Source organism: Pogona vitticeps, chromosome 11 (genome assembly GCF_051106095.1).
Source record: "Pogona vitticeps strain Pit_001003342236 chromosome 11, PviZW2.1, whole genome shotgun sequence".
NCBI classification, from domain to species: Eukaryota; Metazoa; Chordata; class Lepidosauria; order Squamata; family Agamidae; genus Pogona; species Pogona vitticeps.
Window position 1 is genome coordinate 25,447,882 of NC_135793.1, and position 12,245 is coordinate 25,460,126.

The window sequence follows — 12,245 nt, forward strand, 5'->3', positions numbered from 1 at the left end:
TGGGGGATGAGCCCATTCTTTCTCCAGCCTCTGTGGTGCTGCATTAGATGGGGCACAACCACACAGAGGCACGTACCCCGTGGGAGCACAGTGCCTGCCCTCCCCAGCAAGGCAGGAAGGACAGCACTCTCCTCGAGGGAAACCAGAGAAGAGCCAAAACAAAGCAAGAAGTACTGCCATTCCAGCCCTCACCTCTTCTTGCTTGGGATGACTCCAATCTGCTCACTCTCTCCATGAGGCGTCACCAGTCTTGCCTGCCACCACTCATCATCTGAAGCATTGATAACGTGCAAGATGTCCCCGTAAGAAAAACTGAGTCCTTGACTGGGCAAGCAGCTGTCCCGAGTTCGGTCATAGTCAAAGAGGGCCCTGAACAGGAGTGAAGCACGTTAGAAGCACAGGAAGAGGCCTTGGGCCAAGAGAGAGATCACTGGACCTTCCAGCTCAGCGCTGGCAGGTGGCAACTGGCTCTCCAGGATTTCACCTGAAATCTGCCAGCCAAACAGATGTAGGAGATGCCCTTGGTCTGCCAAGCCACAGCCCTACCCAGGCCTCATAAATTCCTCTCCTGGCCACAAGAGGGGTGGCTTTCAGCTCCCTTTCCGGAAAGCCAGGCCTTTGTGCATAGCTGTCTCCTGGCAAAATCTGTGGCGCGCCCTCCCAAAAGGAGTGTCCGTGTCAAGCTGAGATTTTGCTTCCTGCTTCAAACAGCACCTCGGTCAAGGCCAGATCATGCTTTGTAACCTATTACAACCAGCCTAGTAATTATCCCTACCTGCGGTATGACAGACTATTCCGTCAGTTTCACTTTAAATTGTGCTCGAAACTACCCCACCTGGAAGGGCTGGGTCTGCTGTCCCAAAGCACAAAGGGACTTCACCAAGCGCCACCTCAACCGCAAGAGCAACTGAGAGTCTGTTACACAAGACAGCTTAGCACTCAGCAGGGAGCAGCTCTGGCTGCACAGCCAGCCTTTTCTAAAGGCAAAGCAGGTGAATCGAAGGGACCACCTATGGGGCCGGTGAGCTCCAAAAGACGGCCAGAACAGTCCTCAGGCACAAAAAGGGGGGGGGGGGGCTCGGGAACAGCACACCAGGACTAGAATGCTTTAAGGGTGCCATGCTGCACAAGGTTCTAGCAAGGCTCAGTGACGGAAAGCCTTGTGCTCGTGCCAGCTGCTTACGCCTGAGAGGTCTTCCTGGGACAATGGATCTCCTGGCTCATGGCACTCATCCTGTGGACCCAGGAGCAGCCGGCTTATCTGTGGGGCCTAGGACAGTGGTAAGTAGGGGCAGGAAAAGATGATGAAGAAGCAGCCCAGCTGCTGCAGGCTCATCTTGTACCTAATTGCTCTACCCAATTAGCAAACTCTAATCTCTAATCCGACTAAGAGCTCATCCTCCTTGCAGGCAGAAAAGAGGCAGCAGGCACTCCACGGAATACTACCTTCACACAGAGTATGATCTGGAGCAAATCTGTGCTGCCGGCCAATGTTTTCAACTGAAAGGGCTTTGCACCCACAAGGCACGGCCCACCTAACTGCCTTGGTTCCCCACAGGACATCAGCGCACCACCTTTAGTAACATGAACAATGCATCACCCTGGCAAAGGGAGGCTCCCAGGGCAGCATTTAGTCCCTTGGCCTAGAAGGACAGCACCCAAAACAAGGAGCTTCCTTTCAAGGAGACCCCCCCCTGTAGAGTAAGGGCACTACTCAGCTGCTTTCAGCTACCGGAGACAAAGTTAAGGGTGCACAGGCTATCCAAGCCAGTGTGGCCTTAGTCAGGGCAACGCTAAGCGTTTTCCACAAGGTTGCACCACAAGATAACCCTTCCTGGGGAAACAGGATGACAAACCTACAGGGCGTCCACTGGAACCCCCCCACACAGCCAAACTTTAAAGATGATTCAGCTAGAAGAGCAGTTTTCTTACCGTACATAGAGAGACCGCTTTTCACTTGTTCGAAGTGAGCCAGATCCTGAACTCATGCTGCTGTTCATCATCTGTTCTCTGAGGTCATGGATCTTAGACTCAAAACGGCTATACTCTGAAGGAAATACAGGAGAGAATTGACAATGTAAAGTATTGCTCTGCCTATTCCCTCGTTCAGTTAAACACCATGGATTATAAATATTTCATACAGAAGGACCAAAGAAGCAGACCTTATCTGCGGCTTGCTGTTAACTGTCAGCGGCAATGGCGTATTGGGACTGTGGGCTGCATACCTTATAACCCTCAAAAAGAACAGCGAATGACCTGAGCAATGGATTCCAACAGAACTGCTGTTCAGCTGCATTTAGCACGCTGCATGGAGAGAATGGGTGCTCTATCTCAAAAACAACACTGCAGAGTCGGAAAGGATGCAGGGGATGTAACACGGCTGATAAGGAACAGCTGAGGAATTGTGGGCTTTCTGTTCATGGGACAACTAAGATGGAACACAACAATGATTTATAACATTACAAGGGATATACAGGAAGAGAGTGGACAGCCCTTTCTCATCCTCTCACAGTGCTAGAACTCAAGTCACCAACAATAAGATAACTTTGCTGCAGCCTCGGAATGTGCTGATGGCTGGAGATTAAAGAGCTTTCAGAAAAGTAGGAAAGGGCAGAGAAGACACCCATCCATAGTTCCTGTGAGCTCGGCTAGTTAAATGGGGCCTCCAGGCTCAAGGGCAGTGGGTGTCTAATGGTGGATGTGGGACACAGTGTGGGAATGCCACCATATTCTTACAACATCATCATTTTATTTTGCATCCCACCTTTCTCCCAGTAAAGGGACTCAAAGTGGCGCACAACAGCTAAAGAGTGTGTATATTTAAAATCATAATGAATCAGGATATTAATATAAAAATGTAATTATGCATTAAAATATCACAAATTTAAAATACATGATATTAAAATAAATTTAAAATATGATATCAAAATGTGTCACATCCTTACTAAAATCTTCCATCCTTCCATGGCATTCACAGATCAAAGGACAATCACAGACGCGTGGAATAATTGAGTTGGAAGGGGCCAATTGGGCCATCGAGTTCAACCCCTTAATTTTCACCAGCCAGCAGAAGGACATCAGGGAGAGGGACAACCTCCAGGGAAGGAGGGAGATATGGGGAGATACATATGGCCACATAGGATCCAGACTATTTTTTAACAACAACAAAAATTACTGAAAAATTAGAGGTGCAGGTAAAGATGCAACAAGACACTGATCAAGGTACAAGCACCGGTCGGCCATTCCAGAGGGTTTTCTGGCCTGGTGCCAGCAACAAGCATTTCTTTCCTGAGCCAAAAGCTTTCCAGAAGCAACTGGCTCTCCAGCCACTGCTGAAAACAGGAGGAAACTTAACTACAATCCAAAAGGCTCCTGGTCTATTTTCAGTTCTTGTTCTGTACACTGTCAGAACGTGCACTCATGATGCTAATATAATATGGGCATTTATGTATAAAGTGCCTTGCCATTTTTGATCCGTCTGTGCCAAAGGGCAGACCACAGTGACATATTATGCATAAGGAAGCAGCCTTTGGTTCTGCCCATTCAATTCAAGCAACGCACCTCCTTTTTTCCAGCATCATTATGTTCAACAGGCACACAACACACTGCAGGTGCTATCTGCTTACCATAACTGACCATGAATAAGCTATAAAACGGTTACACATTTACAATGGTTTGCTTAGCAAGATGGTGTGACCAAAAAAAGATGGGACAAGCATACCTTAGCAGACATCCACTCCCCCAGAGCTGTACATGTTCTGCAGCACAATACACTCTGTCATGCCTATGGCAACCAAGAGCTTCTACTCTTACTGGGAAGGACGACCTTTCCAAACAACAGAGCAGCACAGTGCACAGGGCTGCCGGCTCCCTAAGATTCAGTGGGCACTAGATTTTAAAGAATGGAATACCTGGATTACAGAGAGAGGCATTTATACAAACCTTCCTGGTTCCCAAAGAGTATCAGCTAAATGCACCTAACAAAGTACACTGCAAGACCAGACCTTTCACCAAGAACACTGCCATGACAACCAGAAGACCCACCTGGCCTATGCATCAATCAGAGCAGAAGCAGCTCAAGAGGGCTTGCTTTGTTTCACTCTGCCTGAAAGAACACTTAAGAATTTTGTAACATACAACCCGTGCCCAAGTTCGCTTTTCCCCTTTCTCCTTCTTAATGTATCATGCCTCTTACAATAGAAACCTGAGTGCATGAAATATCTTATTATTTAACCATCATATGATGATTTGGAAGTCTTGAAGTACTGGTTAAAATGTTCTGAATTCATAAATTAGGTGCACAGTTATATGGCCCTTAAAAGCTTTATTTGCAAGCCAAATGACGGATGCAATATTTGCAAGATACATCACACTACCAAAGAACTGCAGAAGCTGAATTAAATAAGAAAATTCAGGATGTTGTGTATCATAGCCTCTCTTTTATTCACTGCCTCATTCTGATTCTTCTAACACATCTAACACCAACAACTGCCCTCAGATACAACCCTGACCTTCTGATGACATTTTCTGCTTGCTTTCCCTCTTGAATAACAAGTATACCAAAGCTAAAACACTGACTAATATTCCCATTATTATCTAATAACAACTATGCAAACCACATTCCATTACATTTTCGTTACTGAATAAAAGTCAATTTAGTAACACACTCGAGTCCTATGACACAAACAAACTGGTTTACTGTAGCATATACATTTACTTCATTCCAGTATCTCTCAAGGCACAGACTTCTTAAGACCACTTGCATGAAACACTCAAAATTAATTATTTCACATCTAAATAATACAGTGACATTCCTGGAATATCTCTGACTGTAGTCAAGCAACAGGCAAAAAACTGAACAGGCTGGCAGTTCTCATTACCTCTTCAAACCAATATAGTCCTTGTAGGCATGCAATGTGTACTCTAAAAATTAGTGACCAGAACTCTTTCAGGATTTTACTCCAGAATGGAATTATGTTAGTCACAATAGCAAAGGGCAGTTAATTAACTAACAAGGTGCCAGTCACTTGCCTGGTCAAGTGTCTGGCACACTGGCTCCTCATTTATTAGCCACAATTTGCTGCCATGACTTATGTGTCTTCCTTTATTCCAGAGAAGAATCCCAGCAGTGTTGTGGTCAATATGTAAAGCAGGTGTAAAGAAGGGATAGAAAGAAGCAACAAGACCAAAGAGGTCACGCTTTACTTAAAACCTGCACATCAACAGCATTGCTAGACAAACCCAGTAAGTACATGGACATGAGTCCGTAGATCAAAGGAGAAGACTGGGTAAAAGCAAGAAGCAACAGAAATCAATTAGGATCATCCTGGGAAGCAGGAAGGGATAAACTGACAGATCATACCACAACCATCACCAAAATCCTTGCAATGGCTTCTAGGTGTCTGGGAAATGAGATAAGGATCAAGAGAACAGGGCACAAAATAAAAATAATGGGAAACAAACTCTCATCAAACTTGTGCAAATATGCAAATGTAATAATTTGAATATAAATGAATGGGGGGAGGGGGAGAGCGGTTTTCAAATAAAAGCTTAGCAGACAAGCATAGCAACACTTTCTGACCCACTGCCAACGGAGAGACTTCTTCTGGGACTGGCTCACTGGCCAAATAACCTCTTCCAAACTCATCTTTAACAGCAGGACAGAGCCGTCCTTTACAACATGCTTTTCTTTCGTTCCGGGAATGCCAGAGTGTTAGCAAATAGTTCTGGTGCATCATCAGAACAAGGACTCCAAACTCATCAGCGTTTCCAGGACAGACTTTCCCTCTGCTCGGATTTTGGGTTTCACTCTTCCCCTGCATCTCACATTATTCATTTCATTGCACTTGCTTTTCTTCCAGTGGCTGAAGAAACAACGTTGCAAAAACAGTCTAGCACTGCCAAATATTTACTGTTTATTCAAAGCTTGGACACATTAAGCATTTATTGATAAATATCAGTTCCTACCATATATGATGCTGTGTTAAAACACTGGCTTTTCCTAATTTTTCTCTTTGCTATTAAATGCTTTTGGCTTTCGAAGCCTGAGATAGTCGCTAGAAAGACGGGTTTATATAGTGCAAAGAAATAGTACTTCCTTCTGTCCTGACATTTTCTGAAATAACATATTTACCACAACATATTTTTTAATAAGGCACAGAAAAGAGTCACAGGTGAAAACAACAACAAAAAAAGAAACTTGGCTAACACTGCAGAGGGTTCTACGGAAAGGCTCAGAGCTTGGAAATATCATTACTAGGCTTATGTTCAGGTCAGCGTGTTCCTGGATCGTTAGTTGTGTTTATCCTCATTAGCTCCCTGCTGACCGTGCAGGTTTCGAAAGCTCTCTGACGGAATTTAAGAGAACAATGGTGGCTATACTGGACTTTTCTGTCACCAAGCACAAACTGTAATAGCGGCACACTAAAGGGAAGGCATGGGTTTTGTCCCAGCTTGATTTCTCTCATAAGAGCTACGTTACTTCAGACACAGACTGCCACCGTTCCCCCAATACTGTACAATGGAAGTGAGCTCAGGACACCTTGAAACACAAGGCTGCAAGCACGCCCCGCTGCCGCCTAGGCGCCCCATTCGCACTCCCAAGAGAAGATGACCCTCTGTGTTCTACCCCTGGGTATTTTCTGTCGACAGAATTACTTCACTCTACTGAGCAGAAACAGAACATCCAAGAAAAGGGTGGGAGAAAGAAGCAGGATTCACATTAACCATGTGCACTTTTCATATATCTCTCATGGCAGCACCACAGTTTCTAGACAATTCTCAGAAAACTAAGAGGTCACCGTTAGAAACTCTGGTTCAAGCACTAACCCTGCAAGTGACATACACTGGACAGATCTCTGACCACCAGACCTCAAGAAGAAACCAGAAGCCAAGAGAAGGTCTGAGGCCCCTAATACACACTGACAATCCCAGGCGGGTCCTCTTCAGTGGCAGCAACTTAAAAGACGCCCCCTTTATGCCTCAGCAGGAGTCCCCAAGCTGCTCCCTTCTACCTGGAATGCTAAAAGGAAGCTGAAGGCTCATTCGGTCTTCAGGCTCTGCAACTCACTTAGACTTGGCTTCCAGGCGGTGGGACAAAGCACAGTAGTATCTGCCCAGAGAGTTTCCTAGGATCCTGTGGCAGCAGGACTCAGGAAACAGGGCAAGCATTAACAACTTGATTATTTTTATCGGGCCTATGTTTAGCTGGATGTAGCTAAAACAAGCCGTTAAGGAGCAAACATGATGACAAATATGGCTGACAAGGGATACCATTACTTGCAGTGCCTTACTTCCAAGCTCTTTTCTTAGGCTAAAACCTACTTTTTTTCCTCCAAATGTTCAAAACGAGCTGAAGAACCTGGAGCCCACTGAGCCAAGAGATAGCTGCTTGTTCCTAAGCCTTTCCTAAGTCTTTAAACCCTCAGGGCCCCCAACTCAGATAACTGTGGGCTTGGAATCTAGGGGAGTATTATCTACATCTCCACCCCTACGCGGGTACAATGAGCCTAATTCTCGTGGCTTTCAATACAATCCCACATGGCTAAATGTTTGCTGCAAGCCCAGCCCTCCCCTTCTCCTACAGGATTTGTTTCTATGGTAAATGCAGCCAGTAAGGGAAGCCGTTGCCATATTAACCTCTACTTGGCTGCAAAGCTCTAGTCATTAGGTCGAGCACCAAGCTGCAATTGTCACCAGCACATAAATGTTTCACACTAGGCAAGAATCCGGCATCCCACACTAACCACAGCAGTTCACTTAGTGGGTTCTGACGAGAAGAATTAACCCCTTCATCCTTCCTGCAGCTTCTAAGCATTTCAGCTGGAGGCTGCACACAGCAGCAGAGCCACAAAAATAGGCCAAAAGAACAAGAATCTCTTACCACAGGTATGCCGTTTCAATGGCAATGCATGAAACTGACAGCATGACTCAATATACACTATACACTAATGGCCTTCTCCAAAGCAGAACTGTTAATTAACGAGACTCACGCTAGATTATACGGCAGCATTTAGAGAACAAATGAAGCTTCTGCCTGAAATATCTGCATGTCTCAGTAAGATTACAGGACCGAGCAATACTAGCCCACGGTATTTAAAGCATAATGTATAAGATCCAGCAAGACAGGGAATGTTCACCATCACAACGGTTCATGTCCAGTAACTTCTCCAAATCCAATGTACAAAGCCATTATTTATTTATTTAAAATGTTACCCTGTGTGGCAGCTGGTGTAATCCCAAGGTCCTGGAAGCCCTGCCATGTTACAGAGATGTATACTTTGCCCGTCTTCTATGTTTTTGAAATCATAAGAACGATCCACCTCAAAATGTATGTTTACTTCGAATATGAAAATTTAACTAGCAGGGTAGAAAGTCCCGAAGAGATCTCAATATGCACTTTCTGTACCAAACTGTGCTATTCATATGGTCACCGTACAGACTCCAGATTGCTTTTCTTTACACAGTAATTATTACCTTCCTTTACAGTGGACAATATCCTGTTGCTTAACATAGTAAATGACACTAAATTTGGGTCCACTGAATCAATGGGGATTCCATGAATCAATTCCTCCATACATTCCATGGGTTCAAATATGCCTACTTTAACTGCAACTTACTTTAGCGCAGTAAGTCTGAGTTAGAGCAGGCTCTTTAGTCAAGGGAATGTACAGAGATGTTGACTCACTACATTGTCATTGATTCAACAGGACTACTCTAGTGTAATTTACTATACTAAGCAACACAATTTTGGCCAGCAAGGCAGCATTCTCCAAAGAAAAGCAAATTAAGTATTTAACAGCTTACAAGCCAGTCAGTATTTTCATTGTTTTGACATCCCAGTTCATGCAGAACACTAAGCCAGGATTTAGCTTTGCATGCACAAACAGGAATATGCCTGAGCCAAGTGCCAGGCCCAAAAACTGCCATCTCCCATGTAAACAGAAACTGTGATTTAATTAAGTCAATCATTAAACAAATCAGTATCAATCCCTCAATTATTATATTTATTTTGAAACTAATATTTGTTTCAAACTGAAACTCTTGGATTTGAACAGAAAGCATATCTTAAAGCAAAAGTGCGATTAAGGTTTCTTCCTGATGATGTAAGAAGAGGCAGGCGAATCCCAGTGGAATCCCACAGATGCATGCAGTGCTAAATTAGGGTTAGCCTTAAATTTCGTACACACCTTATTGGAAGCCGCCCAGAGTGGTCGACCAGACCAGATGGACGGGATATAAATCAAATAAATAAATAAATAAACAAACAAACAAACAAATAAATGTAAATTGCCCAGTGTATTTGGTCTGCACCTTTATCCATCCACTGGCTACCCTTTATGCTCAGTCACTTTGCACGAAATGAGACTGCACTTGAAGAATGCTATCTTGTAAAAGAGGCTTCTATAATTCTCTTAGAATATTTTCTGCCCTATTGCCAATAATAATGTTGTTTTGACTGCCAATTTTGCTAGTCTTTCTAAGTTCGGTACTTCCAGATGTTAACTCTCTAAACTGCCCTGTCACAGCAGGAAGCAGACAATTGAGCCCTGTCTTAAAGCTACCGTCTAACTGTCATCTCTTAAAACTCTGATTTAACTTCTAGGCAGTCTTTAGCCACAAAGCCTATCTGGCCTAATGAATTATTTCATAATTGCAGTCTTGCCTCAGGGATCCTTATATACTTTTTCTTTAGACTGCATTCTTTCAACCTGGAACTCACTTATGGCATAGAGTTTAAGTCTGGGGCTCTTCAGACACTGCTGGCTCTCCTCAGAAGGTCCTGTTCCTTTCCTGTATAAACAACAAAGTTCCTTTCCATATTGAGCCTTGGAACTAATGGAGCTGTCACTTACATATGGTTCAGGAAGATCAGGCACTGTGCAGACCAGGGCCTTTGTGATATTTAGCAAGCAGCTGCTGGCTGATGGTCGGATTCCAAAGGATCTCCTGTATGGAGAATTAGTGCAGGGAAAGCGCCCCAGAGGGAGACCACAGCTGCGATACAAGGACATCTGCAAGTGAGATCTGAAGGCCTTAGGAATGGACCTCAACAGATGGGAAACCCTGACATCTGAGCATTCAGCCTGGAGGCAGGCACTGCATCACGGCCTCTCCCAATTTGAAGAGACTCTTGCCCAGCAGGCCGAGGAAAAGAGGCAGTCAACGAAAGCAGCAAAATCAGGGAGCTAGACAGGGTACAGATTGTATCTGTCTTCAGTGTGGAAGGGATGGTCACTCTCGAATTGGCCTTCTCAGCCACACTAGATGCTGTTCCAAGTCCTCCATACAGAGCACGTTACCATAGTCTTTCGAGACTGAAGGATGCCTAACTAGCTGTCAAATCTTCAGTTCTATTGAACACAAGAGCCCAACCCACATCTGAAGCTCAGCCTGCTTTACTAAATCTCACCTTGCAAACAGAACCTGAAATACAGGAGTATAAACCAACTTCCCTTTCTGCACTGACAGGCAACACATGCTGGGCACTCTACAACTGCAGTGAGCTTTGACTGAAGGCCCTTTCCTGCTCAGTTTTAAAGCTCCCTTTCTAGACAGCCTTGTTGCTCCTGCAGAATGTCTTCCACATTTTCTCTCTCTCTCTCTCTCTCTCTCTCTCTCTCTCTCAGGAAAAGTGGGGAAGAATGGAAGAGGTTTCAGAAAAGGCAGCAACAAGGCACCATAATATATAAAGTCTTTCCACGGGGATGGACACACACACACAAAACAGTGAGACAAAGAAGGTTCCTGTGATAAAGCACATAAAGTGCATATTACATAGCGTTTTTGGTGTACATTCTACTTAAGACCCTGAATATAATTTTCAAAAAGCAAAATCCAGTACCTTAAAAATGTTGTTGTATTAGCAGCGTTGAGAGTAAGAGTTTTTTCCCACCAAAACCAACCATCATCTATACGTTCAGCTTCCATCCTGTCACCGGCGTCCTCCTAGGCAAGGAGGAAGCTCCGCTCCACCAACCACTACCTCATTTCAGCCTACTCTGGCAGGGTTCCTCTCCACAAACTGCACTGCAGCTAACTAACCCACAGGTGCTCAGTACTCCTCGAAGACTCTACGCCCTCACCGAGGCTCGGATTAAACAGAGACAGCCAGCAAGGCAGGCTCGCCTGCCCCTAGCGCCAACTAGTCCTTGCCTTTTCCAGCCAAACGACCCTTGCGTCCCCAGCCCACCTTTTCAGGAAGCAAAGCCTGCAGATGGTGTAGTAGCAAAGGCATCCCGAGCAGGCCAGGCCAAAGTGCTTGCAACCTGGCCCCAAGCCGCCCCCCCCCCCCCCCCAGCAACCTCTATGACAGGGACTATCCCAGCCACAGAGCCTGGCCTGCTTCGGCCCATCCACCTTCACGTACAGGCTGCGCGCGTCCTGGCCCTCCTGTCTTCTCCGGCCAAGAGCCTGCCATGGGATGGAGGAGGCCTGGCCTTCCTTGCAAACTTCCGACTCGCTGGCTTTGGGGGTCACTTCTGAGCGGGCAGGAGGTGGAAGTGCTTTTGCAGCCCCCCCCCTCCCGGCCATCAGGAGGCGAAGGCTTGGAAGCCGCCCTTTGGCCTGCCAGCCACTCTTTCTTTGGTCCAAGGCTGGCTGGGGGAGTCTGGGGGCGACTCTCCGGACCTCTGGCCCAACAACCCTCCCAGAGATGCTCTTTTGTGGCCTCCTGACCACCCCTGGAGGCAAACCTCCCTGCCCCACAAGCATCCAGGAGTGACACAGCTGCCCAACCTGGGGTGCTCTGGGTTCGAGTCCTAACTCCACCCGCCCGCCCCAGCTTCTGTGCGGTTTGGCTGCTTTTCCCTTTGGCCCTACCTGGCAGGGCGGTTGTGAAAGGGCAACACTGAGGGAAAGGAGAGCACAAACCACAGACAGACAGACAGACAGACAGACAGACAGACAGAGGCAATGGCCACCTCCGGACCCTGAGGAAGAAGGGACGGCCCAGAGGCGCTTCCTTTCCACCCCACTGACCTCCCCCCCCCCCCCGAGAGCCGGCGATGAAACCTGCCTGCCAGGAGAGAAGGAGCACCGGCTCGGCCCCCCCCGCACACACACTTCCCCCCCCCCTCCCGGCCTTCAACGGTGCCCGGGCCTGGCTCGCTTCTCGAAGGCCATTCCCGCCCCCAAGAAGCCGCCGCCGCCGCCGCCGCCGCCTCCCACGGAGACCAGACAAGCCGGGAGGGGGAGGAGGAGCGGAGGCCTCACCGCCCAGGGACCCCCCCGGCTTCTCCCCCTGC

The 12,245-nt window shown here is 46.6% G+C and overlaps 1 protein-coding gene across 10 annotated transcripts in view; it reads right to left on the reverse strand.

Moving 5' to 3' along the window:
• DLG3 (discs large MAGUK scaffold protein 3) overlaps positions 1-12,245 on the reverse strand; it is a 65,264-nt gene that overhangs the window by 9,827 nt on the left and 43,192 nt on the right. For 8 of the 10 annotated variants that reach the window (XR_013538766.1, XR_013538765.1, XM_078380729.1 and 5 more), the window contains 2 exons: positions 1,933-2,047; positions 193-369 (listed from right to left, as the gene is read on the reverse strand). Coding sequence is in view for 8 of the 10 variants with exons in the window: in XM_078380729.1 (XP_078236855.1) it covers positions 193-369; positions 1,933-2,047 (292 nt within the window). In the remaining 2 variants the exon portion in view is untranslated. Of the gene's footprint in view, positions 1-192; positions 370-1,932; positions 2,048-10,843; positions 11,283-12,245 lie in introns of those variants that run through there. The other 2 variants (XM_078380733.1, XM_072981064.2) reach the window with 2 other exon arrangements.